This window comes from Pseudorasbora parva, chromosome 10 (assembly GCF_024679245.1).
Source record: "Pseudorasbora parva isolate DD20220531a chromosome 10, ASM2467924v1, whole genome shotgun sequence".
In the NCBI taxonomy this organism is placed as follows: domain Eukaryota; kingdom Metazoa; phylum Chordata; class Actinopteri; order Cypriniformes; family Gobionidae; genus Pseudorasbora; species Pseudorasbora parva.
In genome coordinates, this window is record NC_090181.1 from 30813452 (window position 1) to 30832139 (window position 18688).

The window sequence follows — 18688 nt, forward strand, 5'->3', positions numbered from 1 at the left end:
TTCTGGAGCATCTCCCTAGTGGCCAATCAAGGAATTGCAGATTAAGTTACTTCTGTATTAACTTCAGGAGAAACTGGGGGAGGTTGCCACTTGGTGTTAACCCATAGGGGCAAAATGATGGGACATAGTGGGCTCTAAATGGGGTTCCCTTTATGGTAGTTCTGAAGCACGAAAGTTAAATCATGTAAGCTAACTCACTACACATAATGACATGTGATAGATGTTTTTAAAAATACAAACCATTATGTTGTTATATTTTAGCATATACATTAGGGCTGTCAATCGAATCCAATATTTAATAGCGATTAATCACATTATTGTCATGAGTTAACTCGTGATTAATCACAGCTTAATCTGACATTTTTATCAGTTGTAAATGTATCTTAAATGAATATGTTTCAAGTTTTTAACACTCTAATCAACATGAGTATGGACAAATATGCATGCTTTATGCAAATGTATGTTTATTATTAGTGAAACCATACTCAGAGCATTAAGACTAGATGTTTCAAATGTCATAGATGTTTCTTAAAAAAACCTCTTCATGTTCATGTCTCTTAAGCTTAAACTTAAAAATTCAGAATAAGCAGTAATTTCTCTCATTTCAAGAATATAAATAAAGGTTGTTTTTACACTGGCAGTTTAGTTCAGGGTAATGTGAAAACTGTCCTGCGGACCTGGGAGCACACCAGTACCACAGCACACCTCTAGGAGGCTGCAACGTGTAAGAAAATAGTGTGGACCCTTTAATAGTTGTGCGCTATCTATTGAATTGATGGTATTTTGTTTGTGTGTGCACCGAACTGTTCGGCGATTCACATGAACAGAGTGAGAAACACAGACTCGGGAGCGCACTTGTTCAGAAAAGTAACCTGTGTATTCGTTTTAGCTGATTGTAATGTATTTAGTTCAATAAAACACATGTACTGTTAAGTGGTGATGGTGTTAAAAGATTTACCTCAGCTATGAGCGAAAGTGAGCTTGCAGTGTATTCGCACATCGAGCTCGGACTCCAGAGAATATACTCAGTGAAAAAATTCACTTTTCTTTCGACCTGGAGTCTTATAATTTTCAGTTAAAAGTGAAAATATGGTATCTTATGCAGGCTATAACTGCACTTGTTTCAGAGTAATGTTAATGTTAAACCTTTTTCTTTCCCTGTTAATGTTTGCTGCAGCATCCTTTACGCCTATGGCTGCTCTCGATTTCTCCAACTACAGGCTAGGCCACGGATCAAACAGAAAATGTGTGCTGTGTTAATAAAATTAGTGCCGTCAAAATTAATTTGCGTTAAAGCATTCATTTTGACAGCCCTAATAAACATATGCTAGACAGGTAATGAACATAATTTAGCTAACACTTATATTTTTTTATTTTTTTTGCTGAATATGTATTTGTAACAAACAAAGTATTTTTGATAATGTACTTTAAAGGTGCACTATGCAACTCTTCCATCCGCTAGAGGGCGCCTATTCAAAACAAAGGCGTAGTTTGATGGCGCCAAGTTTGAGCGCAGCATCTTGGGACATGTGGTTTTCCCCTCACAGCCAGTGGTAAATAGGACTCGGGCAGAAATCATGTTTATGGATGCGGTTATTAACGTTACTGTAGTATGAAGCAGAGCAGGACCAAGTGTTGTGGAGCTGAGCAAGGCCGCTGGAGCGATTGTTAATGAAATGAACAACACACGCCTCGCGAGCAGCGACTTTTATTATGACGGGACTGGACACAGTTCCCGGGCGCTATTTCCGCTTTTCCAGTCACGAGTAGAAGGTAACACAGCTCTGTTTATCAAGTTAGATACATTTAAGTATGTTGAAAATAATGTTATGACGTTACTCCACTGTGACACTTGTTCACACTGCTAAGAGTAAAGCGTTTCTGCAGAATAAAACCGGAAACTGAGGGTAACGCAGATATGACGCAATTTTCAGGCGACTCCCTTAAACGCTATGCTCAGACGTCCCGGGTCCTTGGTTAAAATAGCAATTTTCTCACAATTTACAAATAGTTGGAAAAGTGTGGGATATTGTAAGTACTCAACTGAACTAAATATATAACACTGGCCTAGTGGTTTTTTGATATTTTACTGCAAAAATACTACATAGTGCACCTTTAAATAACATTGCAAATTAATGTCAGAACGATATCAGCTCTGCTGTTGTTTATAAAAACCAATAGTGATGTTATAGAATGAGGGTGTTGTCATGTTGGTGGAAATATAGTCATCAGTGTCCCAGTGTGTAGTAAGCAAGTGTCCTTTATTCTCCACACCAGTGCTGGAATTTGTGAATACGATATACTGATTCACGAGCTCGGGTGCAAGGGAGCTGATTGAGATGCATGATCCTCCCTGGTTTTGTGGCGGCTTGTCACTGCGACCCGTGGTGTTGGTCTTCCCTCAAGTGCACACCATCGTATGTGTGCGCGCTCAAGTCGCACCAACGTTATTTAGTAGTGCATGTTTTTTGTGAGCATGTCTTGATGTTTGGGTGAGCGCTCGTGTATTGAGTGTGTGTTTGTTTGTATGAGTATATGTGTGCTTGTTCAGATTATTCTGTGTTATTTTTTCATTTGATTTAATTCTGTGTATTATTTTCTTTGGTATTTATTTATATATATATATATATATATATATATATATATATATATATATATATATATATATATATAATCAAGATTAATTACGCAAAAAATAAATAACATAATTTTAACCACACTTATTTTTGCACCGTGGAACGTTTTTCAGTGAATGAGTTTCGACGGACCGATTATACTGGAACACCAACTAGCGCTCACGAGTCACGACAACAACAAACCATAGTGAACATGAACGAAGAAGCTGATGAGACCGCTTTGCTTGGCCCTGTGGATGGGAAATTTTATTTAAAAAAACGAAAGGATGGAAGCCTCGACAAGAGCAAGGTTGTGTGCAAGCTATACAACAAGGAATTTGCGTATCACCGCAGCACATCGAGCCTTAAATATCACAAATACGATATTGCTACACTTAATGGCAAACATTGCGATGTATCTCATGGGACCCTCAAATAAACAATATGGAAATATTGGCTGGGATAGAGTAATGTTTTGATTCACACTTTTTAGGGATATCAACCTACAAATGTCTTATAGTTGTCTCTGCATTAAATATATTTAAACCATTTCAAAGGACAACATTTAAAAACAGTAATTGTAACTAAAGGCTAGGGTATACCACAACGGATCACAACCACTAAAGACACAAACACTACACAGTCTAAAACCCAGGACACAAAAACAAATCATACAAATACACCAGTATTAGTAATCTAAGAGAAAATTAGAAATTGATTTCTATTCTAGCATTTCACATGAACTAATGCATTGATCTATCCATCCATTAGAACAAAAACTGGTGATGGATTTTTGTGCTAATGTACTGAATAAAATATCCTTTTTTGCAACTGGCCTCTTTAACACCTAGCTGTTGTCTCAAAGGGCCCAAGTCAGCTTGTTCATGCTATATTGATTGTTTTTTTTTCCAGCTGCCTTTAAAACCAATTGGTTGCTCTCTCTTTGCCAGTTGGTCTGTTGCTTTGGCTAATGTCAGTTGTCTATTGTTCAATTTCAATCTACAAACTCATTATTTCAAACCAAATACTGATATCTGGCTACTTTCTAAATGTTTCTGCTTTATTATTTTAAATTATAAAAAATAATGATGTCCAAAATTGTACATATTTAAAAAACTACTGATGGGATTTTCAAGTTTACTTCATGTTGCTATTGCATTATCTACTAAATTCTTATTTTAATATTCTTATTATTTCTTATTATTTTAAGCAAAAATAATAAAGTAATAAAAAAAGCTTGTCTAGTAAATACTTCTTGTTTTAAGAATTTTTAGATGTTTGGACAAGAAACAAGACAAAAATACTAAGTAAGAAAAGCATTTTTTTGGTTTAAGTTTAAGTTGGGCTCCACTTTGTATTGGGTGGCCTTAAGTACTATGTACTTACATCAAAAAATAAGTACCATACTGTGTTCAAATTGTACTGCAAAGCACTTTTGCTGATATTGAGGTGGGAAAGGGGTAGAGTTAGGGACAGGTGTGGTGATATGGGTCAGTTTAAGGGTAAGGTTAGGTGTAAGGGATGTGCCAACTGTATAATTACAAATGTAACTACAGAAATTAATTACAGACGTAATTACATGCAGGTATTTTTAAAATGTAAGTACAATGTAAAAACATGTAAGTGCACAATAAGTGCATTGTATCAAATAATTAATTACAATGTAAGTACATAGTAGTTAAGGCCACCGAATATAAAGTGGGTCCCTTTTTGACCTGAAAATGCAAACTTTTGAAAACAGGTTTCAAAGTGCACGTTTTCTGAACATTAAACAGTTCCATGTAAACGACAAAAACACAAATGTGTGAAAAAAAAGTGTTTAGTCTATAGGCATGCACATTTGAATGTGTAGTCTTTTTTTACAAAGTGACTTTTTGTAAACTGTTCACTAAGTTCACTGTATAGTAAGCTCAATGCTAATTCAACTTCAGTTTTACAACTTAAAGGGTTAGTTTTTGTTATTTTTGTACCAAAATGTTATTTCGATGCTTCAAGAGATACTAATCAACCAACTGATGTCACATATAGACTACTTTGATTATGTTTTTATTAGCTTTCTCGACATGGACAGTACAGTGTGCATAGACTGCATATGCTCTGGGACTAAAATATAAAATACCTTAAACTGTGTTCTGAAGATGAGCGGGGGTCTTACGGGTGTGGAACGACATTGTCAATTTCATTTTTGGGTGAACTAACCCTTTAAGTTGTCCTTTTAATCTAATTGTCCTTACTGGATTTTTCTAATTAATGGATGTAGAGTTTCAGTCTGTGAAGTCAAACAACCATAACGAACAAAGCAATAAAAAATAAATACATAAATAACAATAGCTGTTTGAAATCCACTTCAATAAATGGATAAACATTTAATGTAGATTCTACCAAAAAGTACAAATGATTGAATGAAAAGTAAGTATTTCTCACCTGTAAACAAGAGAGTCGTCATAGGTCCCATTATACTGAATCTGAAACATGCGTATTCCAGGAATATTCCTCTGGAAGTTAAATTTGATGAGTGCAGTGGATGAGGTGGCTTCTGCCATAACCACCCTCTTATCGGAACTGGTCTTGACGTCGCCTGTGTGGTTGCTGCCATTTGCCCCTGCCTTTGTCGAAGTGGAGATGTCAGAAGAGCCTGGGTCAGGCTCCTGGATGTTATTGGTGCTGTTGCTAATGTGCGGAAGCTTGATGATAACAAGCTCTATGGTCTGGTGGGCCTCTCCGGCAGGATTGGAGGAAATGCACGTGAAAGACCCTGTGTCCTTTACTGTACTTATCAGGATGTCCAGCGTGCCGTTGTTGTAAACCAGCGTGCGTGACGTGTTTGAGACTAACTTTCCGTCGGGAGATATCCAGTGAATGGCAGGTTCGGGATCTCCCCTGGCTTTGCACTTCAATGCTACCCGCTGGCCCTCCAGGACCCTCATCTCGTGAGAGTGGCGGGTGATGAGGGGCGGCTCGCAGAGGAACTCCTCCTCCGGGATGGACCAGAAATAACGTCCAGAGAGATGCAAGGGGGTGGCGCAGGTCTCCAAGTCGTCCTCGCGGTTGAGCCGCCTAAGCCACAGCAGCTCGCAGTTGCAGTGTAAAGGATTTCCTCCAAAGCTCAGAGCGAAAGAGGAGGGATTGAGAATGCCGGATGTGGCCAAAACCTGTGCCCGCTGGAAAAGTGGGTCTGGTGGAAGCTTCTGGAGTTTGTTGGAGGTCACGTCCAAGCGATTGAGCTTCTGTAGGAGGGAGAAAGTCCCCTCAGGAATGTATTCGATCATGTTGTGGTCCAGACTAAGAGTGTGTAGGCTGATCATCTTTTGAATGGCTTCCCAGGGGATGGTCTCCAGGTTGTTGTAGGATAAGTCCAGTTCTTCGAGGGCTAGCAGGTCGTTAAAGGCTCCCATGTGGATGAGGGTCAGTTGGTTGTTGTTCAGAATCAGGTGATGCAGCTTAGACATGCCACTGAAGGTGTCGTTTGATATCCGAGTCAAGCGGTTGTGGTCTAAATGCAAGGCTCGTAGGTTCTCCAGGTCTGCGAACGCATGTGGAGTGATGTAGCTTATTGTGTTCCTCGACAAAGTAAGATCCACTAGCTTGGTCATGTTAGCCAAGTCTTTCCGTTTCACGCTGGTGACAAAGTTATCAGCTAGCCGGAGCTCCACGGTGTGCCTGTCGATGTTGGGCGGAACAAAGAGCAGCCCTTTTTTGGCACAGAGTGTTGCGAGGTTGGGGGATAGAACTTGACAGATGCAGCGCTTCGGACAGATCTGGGCCTTCACTGCCATTCCGATAACCAACAAGCAGACAAGCAGTTTTTCCATTGTAAATCAGGTTTTTACACCTAGGAAAAGAGAGGGGGGAAAAAAGACGAAGAGCGTGATTAATATGCTACTGTGCCTTTGAACTACAATTTCAAGCAAAGCAGTCTTTATTCAGTTGGAGCATAATTGCATTTGTAGATGTTTATCAAACACCAGTTCTTAGAGCAGTCAGAATGCATGAGATAACAGCAGGCCATTGGCTATCCTGCAGTTATTTCAGGAAGTGTGATAAACAGTTCATCTTGCACAAAACCCCATGTCAGATTTTTTTCTCCAGCAGTTTTTTTTTTTCTACCCAACATTTGTATTTATTTTTCCCTAGGAAACAAACACAAACTATTCTTGAACATATGCACACTGCAAGGAAGGAGAGATTTAGAAATGCATTTTGTTTAGAAAACTAACATATGCATATTTGCTTGCAGCTTCCAGTTTGAAGATCTTGCATATAAAGTACAGCATTTTGAACAGCAGATGGGGAGATTTGAAAGCTGTTATTAATGGTCAATTTTTATTGTAATATGGCAGCTAATCACCAGCTAGTCCAAACACATGACTGTAAATAAGTCCAAAAACAATAAAACAAACACCTGCCCATATTTATAAGCAACTTTATGAAAAAGAAAAAGAAAAACAGGTCTGAAGTTGGTAATAATAAGTGCTCATGGCAACACTGCTGAAAATAGATCGATGCAGTCTCTGAAGGAGTGTGGGTTTATTTCAGGCAAAACATATGGCTAATAAACGTCATGCCCACTACAGAAACTATTTTAACTCTTCATTTTATTAGCAGCAAATTAAGAACAAAATTATTTCATTCTAAAACAAAATGCTCTGTTCATCTTTGATTTCAGATGTTTTAATTACATCTCCCTGTCTCACTTTTTCACACTTCTCTCGAAGGTGTGACTCATTTTTTCCATCTGTAGAGTCCTTCACTCTCCATTAGAACTATGTGGGTGTGCAGAAGAGTGGTTTCGTAATGACCATACGTGTGAACAGGGAATGCTTTTGCAAGACCCTGACCTAGTGGGGCAACTGTATTATATTTAATTATATAATTACGCTAAGTTGAGTATGTAATGACACAATACGGGGTCTAACAGCTATGCACTCAAAGAGAGTACTGCATTAAAAACAGCCATCATTAAATGGCAACAGAAGCTGACATCAGACTATGAAATCATGAGCACACTGTCTGAGCATTAGACCTGAAATTACCCAAAGTATGATTACTGACTGATTATGTCACATTGTTGGTGATCATGATCTAAAAGGGATAGCTCTCTCAAAGTTGTTATAATTTATTTACCCATATGTCATTTCAAACCTGATATTGTCCTCTGCGGAGCTCAACTGAAGAAGGTTAATATAATATTCACACTGCTGTTTCCATACAATTAATGTTAATACGGAAAAGGGGCTGTTAAACTCCAAAATAACAATACACACAATTAAAGTCCAGACGATTTATGCGCTACATTCAAAGCATTGTGAAGTCTAACAATAGTTTAAAATACCTTTCCTCCAAAACATCATTAGTTCTTGTCATCATTAGCTACACCAAATTTAAACATATTAACATTAGAAAGAGATTTGAGAGGGGAAGATTTACCATAAACATGTCTAAACACAAATCATTTCATTTTATGATACCTTTATGGCGATTTCTAGTCTTGACAACTCTTAGCCACGATTTAATAGGCAGAAAATATAGTGTCAACAAGTGTTATTTTAGTATTATTTATATCATCTCGGTTACGTATGTAACCCTCGTTCCCTGAAGGAGGGAACGGAGACGTACGTCAGAACTGAACCGACGAATGGGGTCTCTGATATCAGATCCCAATGCGTCGGTTCAGTTCTGACGTACGTCGAACGTGACCGACTGAAAGGGAAACTACAATAGTAGGGCTGTCCTCGACTAAGGATTTAGACAATCAAATCAGAATTGTCAAATCTCTTTATGGTCGACAGATAATCGAATCATCTGTGTGTGTGAATGGTTTGGGAGGGGCATGACACTGTCAGCAGAAGGGTAAAACTATTTTTATTTTCCTTTACACACTGCACACAGCAACAACTTTTAATAAAGCGACCAAACTGCCTGCCAACTGACAGACGAACTGACAATGGCTTTCTTATTTAGGTTTAAATAGCCTAAAAGGTAATGTGGTGGCTAAACATTAATAAACCGTTTTCTCATAACATGTAAAAGCCACGATCGAAATACAGAAAATCACACAAATCACACACTATATAAAAGAACATTTTGATAAATAAACCTAAAAAAATACCTGCCTAGAGAGGAAAAGAACACTTTGAGTGCGTTTACATGCACGTTCTGAAGCCGATTATGCCTAAAGGGGGTGAAGACGTACGCGAAGCTCAGCCCCGCGCGCCTCAGGATCTCACTCACACCGCCACCTGACGCGCACATTATACACGCAAGCTCAATTTAGAAATTGACTAACAGATGAGCTGCACGAAAGCGCTCTGTGGTGCAGCAGGATTTTAAACAACTGTGTGTACACTCATTGAACGTGTTCTAATTTTAAAGGCGCGGTGCGAAGCTCAGCGCCCTTAAAGGGCTCGCACACCGATGCTCAGCTCAGTGCCGCGACACGTCTTTAAAATATTGAGCACCCCCATATTGCCAAAATGGTATGATTCTCGTTTCATAACACCCGCGAAGATTCGACCGTGAGATCGGTGGTCGAATCAGGCTCCGCATATCGATGCATCGAATCTTCGACTATTCGGGGTTGAATTTTTTTCATTTTTACATATTTCAGTTTTCATTAAGTTGTGCTGACAGGTAAAGTGATAACACTGATTATCTTTTCATCACGCCACCATGATCTTTTCATCATGTTAGTGAGTGGGGTGTATTAGGCAGCAAGTGACCATTTTGTCCTCAAAGTTGATGTGTTAGAAGCAGGAAAAATGTAGTTTGACAAGGGCCAAATTTTAATGTCTAGACCAGTGGTTCTCAAACCTGTCCTGGGGACCCCTCACCACTGCACATTTTGCATGTCTCCCTCATCAGACACACCCAATTCAAATCTTAGTCTCTACTAATGAGCTGATGATTTGAATCAGGTGTGTTTGATGAGGGAGACATGCAAAATGTGCAGTGGTTGGGGGTCCTCAGGACAGGTTTGAGAACCACTGGTCTAGACGACTGATCTCAGTCTACAGTGGTCATTATCTATCAAAAGTGGTCCAAGGAAGGATCAGTGGTGAACCGGCGACAGGGTCATGGGCGGACGGCCAAGGCTCATTGATGCACGTGGGGAGTGGAGGCTGGCCCGTGTGGTCCGATCAAACAGACGAGCTGCTGTAGCTCAAATTGCTCAATAAGTTAATGCTGGTTTTGATAGAAAGGTGTCAGAATACACAGTGCATCGCAGTTAATTGCAGATGGGGCTGCATAGCCGCAGATCATTCAGGGTGCCCATGCTGATCCCCGTCCACCGATTAAAGTGTGAACAGCAGGCATGTGAGCATCAGACCAAAAGAATATTACATCATAATGTTATGCCTGGTTGCTGTATCTATTTAGTAATTTTATAGCCAAGGAAACATGTCTTATTTTTAAGCTTAAGTTTTTCATCAATATATTTTATTGTATTTCTGTCAGTAACAGTTGCAACAAAGATGAAAAAAACAGCAGGATCTAATTGCAGCGGCTGTGACTTTTATTAAACTTGAGCTCGGAACAAAATACTAGGAATACTCCGAATGAAAGTCAGAGAAAAATAAACTGAACGATATGCAGGTCTTAAATACCAGAGCAAATTAATCAAACTGTCTGGACAAGATTAAATACTCCCTCTCACGTGAATGACTCATCCGATGCAATTTCAAAGCAAATAAAACTCACAGGAGCACCCCAAACCCAATGCTGCTGCCCAGTCACACAACAAATACAAAGATCATGTTCTTTCCAACACTGAGTCTTCACTATTGATTTTCATCCCACCCTGTGGACGGGACGGAGCAACCAGATTTGAGTGAGCGAGAGATAAAGGGGAAGTAAAAAGTAAAGAGGGAGAGCGATACAGAGAAACGTGATGCTGTAACGGAGACTGATGTGTTGCGCATACGAACAATTGGGAATAGAATGGGGCGTGTATGATTCATGCCAGTGCATCTGATTCACGAGTGTTGGCTCTTCACCAGTGCAGTAAAGCATAAGAGGCATATGTGCATTATGTTTTGCGTCAAGATGAACTGAATGACCAAAGGGCGTCCTGCGTCCTCTATGTCACACATCAGTATAAAAAAAAGTCATTTATTTTTATAAGTTTTACAACTGTATGAATAGGACCATAAGAGAATAATCACAGTCTTGTTAGCTATATTGTCTAAAAGCTAGAAGGAAGGGAGGGGCTTGCATGGACAATTTCCAGTAGTTTTAACAGCAATTATCACAGAAGCTGTTTACTTCACTAAAGGTGACAATTCTGTCAGCTTTTCTTGCATTACCTGCAAGAGTGACAATCTTACCACGGATTTTGCTTAAATCTGTTAAGTTGTAACATATAGCTCTCTTTTATCCCCAAATGAACCAGCTAAAATGTGATAATTTATGTTGGGTTCCAAGCTTCCAACGTCCTGAAATCTTCTCTTTCATCACCCTTTATCATTTATGCATGCATATCCTAGAATTAGCACATTTCCCAATTCTTTTACAAACCAAGATCCAAGGACAAAACTACTGAACAATAGGCCTAATTAATCTGCATTTCACGATTCATTAAGGGCTTCTAAGTGATAAAAATAAACATACGACCAGTCTTATAAAATAAAAAAAAATGAAAATCACGAATCTACATTTCTTTATTTTTCTTCCCATCCATTTGAATGCATGAGGTTCTACACGTGAGCTGTTCACATTGCCAGACTGGAAACAACACGATCACCACCTAAATGAACGAGTAGGGTATTCCTGCAGTTTTATGATACATTTTCAGGAAACATTTATTGCAATTTAATTTATATATTGTCCTAACCATCCCTTTTCCTGTTTAACAGGAAACCTTTGAAACCTTCGTCATTGTAAAAGCGCTATATAAATAAAGTTGATTGATTGATTAAACACAACTGTTGCTAACCCTCTTGAAATATTTGACCTAATTTGTTTCAGTATATAATCCCCTGTATCCTGGCTTTAAATTCACGTTTGTTGGAAAGAAATATCTTACTTTGGATTACCCTTATTTTGAAATTGTTTTCAAGCTTAGCATCTGGCTATAATAGGAATATAAGTATACTATTGTTGCAGTATACATTATAATGTGCATAGTGCACTCAGTTTGCAAATTTTCTGTATACATAGAATACCCAAATGACCTATTACATTTGCTATGTGCTGTGTGGAATATTGCATCCCACAATGCACCAGTTTAATGGATGAATCAGTGTAATATGTGATGCATCTCTTTCTTGACTCATGCACACTGCCGAATGTTAAGAGTTCTTTACACAAAAATAAAAAGGCAAATTAACATTGTATTATTTATAAGATGAATACAACATGAAAGATAGAGCTAACAATGTGGAATTCCACTGTTTGCCACATTTTATAACCTAAACAAATAGGCAGGCTAAACTAAGCAAAAATTAAGCATGATGGTAATATTCAAATCTGAAAATAGCCAATGTTCCGGATGTATCGTGTCCTTATTTAAAGACTTGTTTGCCTCAAACACTAGAATTGTCACACACACACAAAAAAAAAAAAAAAAATCCTGATCTGAGTAATTCTAAATATTCAGCTGTAAACTCTCAAGTGTTGGCTTTCTAAATATATATTGGTTATGTGTATATTCAGAATACCGTATGAGCAGGTGTCTTTATACTATGAGTATGTCTAAATGCTGCATTTGCCAAACGGGAGGTGACAGGCAAGGGGTTAAAACACGATCTACACTTTAAAACCCTATCTGTCAGTGCAAACACACTAAACAAAAGACCACTTTGTATCAAAGTATTGCAAATGACAAGTGACCTTACTGAATATCAAGTAGATGATGTATGCGCAACAGGCACTCATGAAAAGCAAAATGATAGCCACTGTAATGAGGAAGCTTTAGAGTGCTGTCAGTCACATTGACGGGAAGCAATTGCCGTGTACTTCACTGTGAAGAGCGGCCCCAAGACAAACACTTGCTAATCAAGCATGTCTGAGAGAGTATGGATGTTTCACCCACCACAGCCCTTAATGAAGTGAGGCGTTCGGTTAAACAATAGCTCAGCGCTAAGATGGGGAAACTTGACAAACAATGTTTCGAGGGGGGAAAAAAAATTATATAATTGCTGCATGTTAAATAGCTTTTTTTTCAGCACAGTACTGCCTATTGAACGTGGAATCTGAAATTATTCTGATACAGTTTATCACCGGTGTTGCAAAATTGTAAATCTTCCCTTTCATGCAGCTATTTCTGACCGAAAAAGAAAAAATCTTACAGAAATTTTGCTTACTTGTGTATACACTATAAAAAAATATTTCGAAAAAAAAGTTACCTGGGTTCCTTAAAATTTTGAGTTCACTGAAATTAAATTTTTGAGTTAATACAGTGAACATTTTTTGAGATTCGACAACCTTTATTAAAATATTATTAAAAGATTTTGTAAGCATATTGGGTAATTGTGTGTGTTTTATTTCTGATGACGCAGTGAAACATGCCTAATAGTGCTATTTTCATGATTTATCAATTTTTTATGTGGTTTAGATACAATAATATTTTGAGTTTCTATTTATTAAACAAATGTCTTTCATTGTATCAACTCAAATTTTTCATTTCAATAAACTCAAAATTTTAAGGCAACCAGGTTACTTACTTTTTTAAGTTAAACCAACAAAAAACAACAATAATTTTGTACAGTATATGTATTTGTTCGTGTAGCGATTGAGTTTTGACCCGAGAGGGACACAGAGCGAACGAGAAAGACATGATGCACAGAAATCCATTATTATCATGCATCATTCATATGGTAAAAAACATAAAAACTTCTCTATAATTCACATTGGCCATATTTTACACACAATGTGCACATTAATATTTAAGCGCCCTTAAAGGAGATGTTTTCCGCACTGAGAATATTATCATGAATATTTAAACTGTGTCAACACTGCAGAGATGCAAAGCAGGATAAGGAAATAAAAGTAATTCTGCAAAACTCTCATGATATTTACATTTGGTGTTATGAGGGGGTCAGGTTTTGACTAGCTATCTTAGACATGTACCCGTAACTGGTAGATGACATAACTGCAGACAAGAAGCATGTTCTATCTGTTTGATTTTGAGCCATGAGGTCAATCTGTGGCCCACAGATCTTTTACTGGTAAAACATCTTCCGTATACTCTCCAACTTTTGCTCATGTATGAATGAAAGGATGCAACTGCTCATCTCTGATCTCTTAAGGATAAATTCCAGCTCGATTAATAGGCTTTGAGTTTGCATAGGAAGAGAAAAAAAAGAAGAAGAAAAAAGAAAGATCAAAGCTAAACGGATTCATTTGGACTGTTACTGTAATTCCAATACCACTAAGCAAAATGTGGCACATTGTGAAATCCCATTTCTGGCCTGTTTGCGCTACGAACAGTGATGCACTGCATATGTCAGGCTAAAGATGTTTTTAAAGAAAAATGTGGAGACTTTTGTTCCAACAGCTGGGAGGGAGGCTGACTTGTTCTGGAGAATGTAGATCCAACCTTCAACAGGAAGAGAAATGGAGCTGTGTTTTTTTTCCCCTCATGCTAAGTGATGGCAGCAGCATATTTCAGGCTGCTTATTCAAGATTAATCAGCACCTAATGGCAAAACAGAGTGCTAAAATCTCCATAAAAGAGAGGGGGATACAGACCGAGAGAGATGGATTGAAATACAGAGAGGGAAAAAAAAGAAACATCAACACATCCACAGTAGCTGCCTGGAGCAATGACCAGCCTCAGCATCACTCCCACTGACACACACGCACAGGAACACAATAAGACATCTCTCCTTACTGCATTCTCTCCATCCTTTTCTATAATTTCCTTCGGTCTAGCCTTTTCCCCTCAGCTCATCTATTGCCTGCCCCAACTTTCTGCTTCCTCCCCCACAGGAAAGCGCAAATGAGATCTTTTGAATAGCTCAGGTATTTCTTCTAGACATCCAATAGGCTTTTGCTGAAAGAACGTTTATTTTACATAAAGACCCTAGTAATCTCCCCAAACTTTATAGAGTCAAAATCTCAATAGTTCCATAGGAAAGAGAATTTATATCATTTTTTTCAAAGGGATAGATTCTGTCATTATTTAGTTGTTCCGAACCTGTAGGAATTTCTTTCTTCTGCTGAACAAAAAAGAAGATATTTTGAAGAATGTCAGTAACCAAACGGTTACCCAATTGACTTCCACAGTATTTCATTGTTCTATACTAATCAACTGTTTGGTTACCCATATTTTTCAAAATATTTTATTTTGTGTTCAGCAGAAGAAAGAAACTCATACAGGTTTGAAACAACTTTAGGGTGAGTGAATGATGACAGAATTATATTTTTTGAGTGCCTTTTCAAAAAATTGCATTTTATAATTTCTCTTTAATATTGAATTTGTTTCTCCTAGATGGCATTACGATTACAATAAGAATTTGGAGTCTCCTTGCCAAGACTCTAAAAGAGTTATGTTAAATATCTCTACAACCCCACTCGAATCCCAAATTATTTTAATATCATCTAAACTTTTTTTTTTAGATCTAAATTGTTCACCCAGACTGCAATGAAATTAGTCTATATCACTTATAACACACTAGCCTGGTTTAACCAGACTCTCGTACATTTCATTTGTACATAGAGTCTGGCCACTCTACATTGACAACGGTTTATTTCCACGAAGGCGGGCACCCTGTTGAGGTTTACAACTATTGGATCTGCTCTGAGCCACTCTGGATCTGCCATAACCAATCGCTAACGTTTGGTCGTGACGTATATGTCATGTGCCCTTCGCATGTTTCACTCATGGAAATCCGACAAAATAAAAGTGCACATGTGCATGCCACCTCAGTAATAAAACTATAGGATAAAATCTAAAACTGGTGCATTCGGATTGTGATTTATTCACGCCACGGTGGAGGGGAGAGTTTTGTGATCGGGAACCCGTCGCTCACGTGGTCCGTAACATGATTGTATGCTGTAAATAAAATGTCATATGCTTGGTATGATAATAAATGCTGCTATAAATAACGGACCAATTCCAATGTTTAAGTGCTTTTATTTTAATTTGTTTGAGCGGTGATGAAATGTATTGCTCTTGTAATTACTTGCCAGCATTTAAAGGAAATACAAGTCTATAAATGCATCCTAATAACAGCAAAGCAACCGAATGGTGTTCTGCAGTGGTCAAAAATGATTACAAACAGTGAATTTTGAAGTGATATATTGTTGAAAACTCAGAGATGTGGATTCGGACAGCTATTACATCAACACGACCTTGCGTTTGTCAAAAGCCGTAGGTAACTCGGCCAGGGATTTTTACGCGGGTGGTGAGAGACGGACGGCAATAAAATAACTGACCACTCCCTGTAACTTAAATGATGGCAATATCTTCCGAGCCCACGAGAAACAGTTACCGTCCGAATAGCTTCAGCCAACTCATTCGCCACTAACGGAACGAGCTGGAAAATCAAACTTTTCCCGAATTTACCCTGTTGGAGGGCCACAACATCATGGCCACCAACAAACCCCAGCAAAGACTGTTATTGCTCCGGCTTTAACTTCTGGATATTCGGCAGCGGTGCCACAATGCAATTAATGGTTTAGTTTGTATCTTTCACCGCCGCCATTACTGAACTACATCTCAAACTAGCGCATGACATCAAAGTCATCTTTCTTAGCCACTCCCTCTGTTCGCTGATTGGACCGGTAAAAATTTGTTCGGAGAAAACCTAAGACTACACAGCAGTCCCAGACGTAGTACTGAAGGAAAATGAAAATTGAGCGGAAGTACGTAGGAGGGCAGAGCCAGGCTAATAACAGACTATATAAAAGCAAACATATAGTATTCTGCTACTTAGATTTTTGTTTTGTTTGTTTGTTTTTTTCCCCCAGTAATCTCTTTTCATAATTGTTCAGTAAACATATTTACTCAAGTCAGATATTTAAATATGAACTTAAACCTTTTATGTTATGTAAGATATTGTAAGTTGATTTAATGAGAAATGTTTAAGTTGACACTTGGATGCCTCTCAACATTTGTCTACTAGTTTTTATTCCATTTAATAATTATATAAGAAACATCTGAGGAAAAAGTTAATGAACTCGATATCTAGGAACTTGATTATGTCTACGAGTTACAAAAGAGCATCCTCGAAGTAGCGCAAATCTCCTTTGAGCGATTTAACATTTTTTTTCCTTCCTCGTTTGTCTCTGCTGTTCCCTGCCATTGTGTGAAAAGATGTCAAAATGAAGCAATATTTTATACCTCTTCCTGCTCTGTCAACTTTCCCCAATTTTCTGGAGTTACGCTTTAGAGGACCAGAGTGCAGCAATCATGAGAAATCTGTGCTCTGGAAAGATAACCTATTGTTCAGCACTGATCAAACCTGAGTAGGGAAGAAACCGTGTGACTGTGTGTGCGTGATGGAAGACAGGAACAACAGTTTGACAGAAAGAGAGCTGGCAAGCAGGTCACTTAATTGGATGAGAAAATGAATTCGGCGCTGCATACGATGGGATGAATTTTAATAAAGCGCATGAAGCTTGTGACACAGGAAAGATCCTATCAGGGGAATCTCATTTCTCTTTTGGTCTCTTGTGTAATCCAAGTGATGCATCCCTGCTCGCTGACCCTTTAAGTGTCAATACCATCAGACAGTAAGATCAAGAATAGTTCAGTCTGTCTGAAGCCTCAAACAAATCTAAACACATTTTAGTAACACTTTAGAATAATGTTCCCTCATTAATATGTAACCATGCTAGTCTGGCTCCGCCCTCCAACGTAATTCCGTTCAGTTTTCATTTTCCTTCAGTGCTCAGTCTGGGATTGCAGTATATTTTCCGGTCAAATTTTAACCAGTCGAATCAGCGAACAGAGGCAGTGGCTGAGAATGATGACGGCGACTAGTTTGAGATGACATGCGTCACGACCAAACGTTAGCGATTGGTTATTGCAGATCCAGTGTAGCTCTGGGAAGATCCAATAGTTTTAAACCTCAACTGAGTTTCCGTCTTCAAGGGAGTTAACGCTTGTCAATCGAGAGTACAAATTAAATGTACAAGATTCTGGTAGGACCAGGCTATAACGATGCAGGACTTAGTCACTCTGCAGGAACTACCAGTGATCTTTTTCACTTTAAAATATTGGTCCAGCTCACTAGTAGTCCTTGAAGAACGACTAGGTAAACCTTGAGTAATTTGTAGGGCTGTCAACTTTTAAAACGTATGACAGCAATAGTAATTAGTGATGCCTTTTATGACTATATTCAGAGTAAAAAATAGTAAATCGTCAAAAACTACTAATGATATTTTAAAGTAAAAAAGCTCACTAGTAGTTCCTGCAGAGTAACTAGGTAGCACTTGTGAAGCATTTTATGACCAAGTTGAAAGTAAAAAAAAAAAAAAAAGACATGGCATGACATGACATTTTAATTTAATGAGGTTTTTCAACATTAATATGAGTTCCCCTAGACTGAATATTGTCTCCAAGTGGCTAGAAATTTTGATCAGTGTAAACTGAGTTCTGGCTGTCTTTCGCTGCCTTTGAGCATTTTGAATTTGAATGCCTTTGATTTCTCCTGTTATGACGTCATACCAGGAAAGGTTACTTCCCCTTTCTCTGCTTTGCCTGCCCAAAGAACTGGTAGAAAATGGACTCAGTTTATCAGTCGCGATGTCAGCACAGGCTTTACCATATGGATTCGACAGCATTGCCACAAACCATGAGTAACTGTCACAATTCACCAGTGTGAGTGCCCATGATCACCACCAGAGGGCACTCCACCCCGGACTGTCACTCCATCACAAACTACATTACCCATAATCCTTTCCCCGGACTCATTAGCACTCATGTTTACACCTGTGTCTCATCACCTCATTACCTCTGCCTATATAAGCCTGGTTATCTCTGTCATTCATTGCGAAGTCTTGTTTAGTGTCAACTGCATTTCTGAGCGGTTCTATTGTTTCTTGGTTCTTTGGATTTCTTGCCTGTTTCGGATTACCCTTTTGCCTCTGTCCCTTGTTTTGTTTGCCTGATTGAACTGCCTATCTGTG

The 18688-nt window shown here is 38.4% G+C and overlaps 1 protein-coding gene across 1 annotated transcript in view; it reads right to left on the reverse strand.

Annotated features, from left to right (window-relative positions):
- The window catches only part of lrfn5a (leucine rich repeat and fibronectin type III domain containing 5a), a 78940-nt gene that overhangs the window by 13005 nt on the left and 47247 nt on the right, over positions 1 to 18688 (reverse strand). Inside the window, exon 2 of the mRNA XM_067455849.1 lies at positions 5040 to 6447. Within this exon, the coding sequence (XP_067311950.1) occupies positions 5040 to 6427 (1388 nt within the window). The 5' untranslated portion in view covers positions 6428 to 6447. The remainder of the gene's footprint in view (positions 1 to 5039; positions 6448 to 18688) is intronic.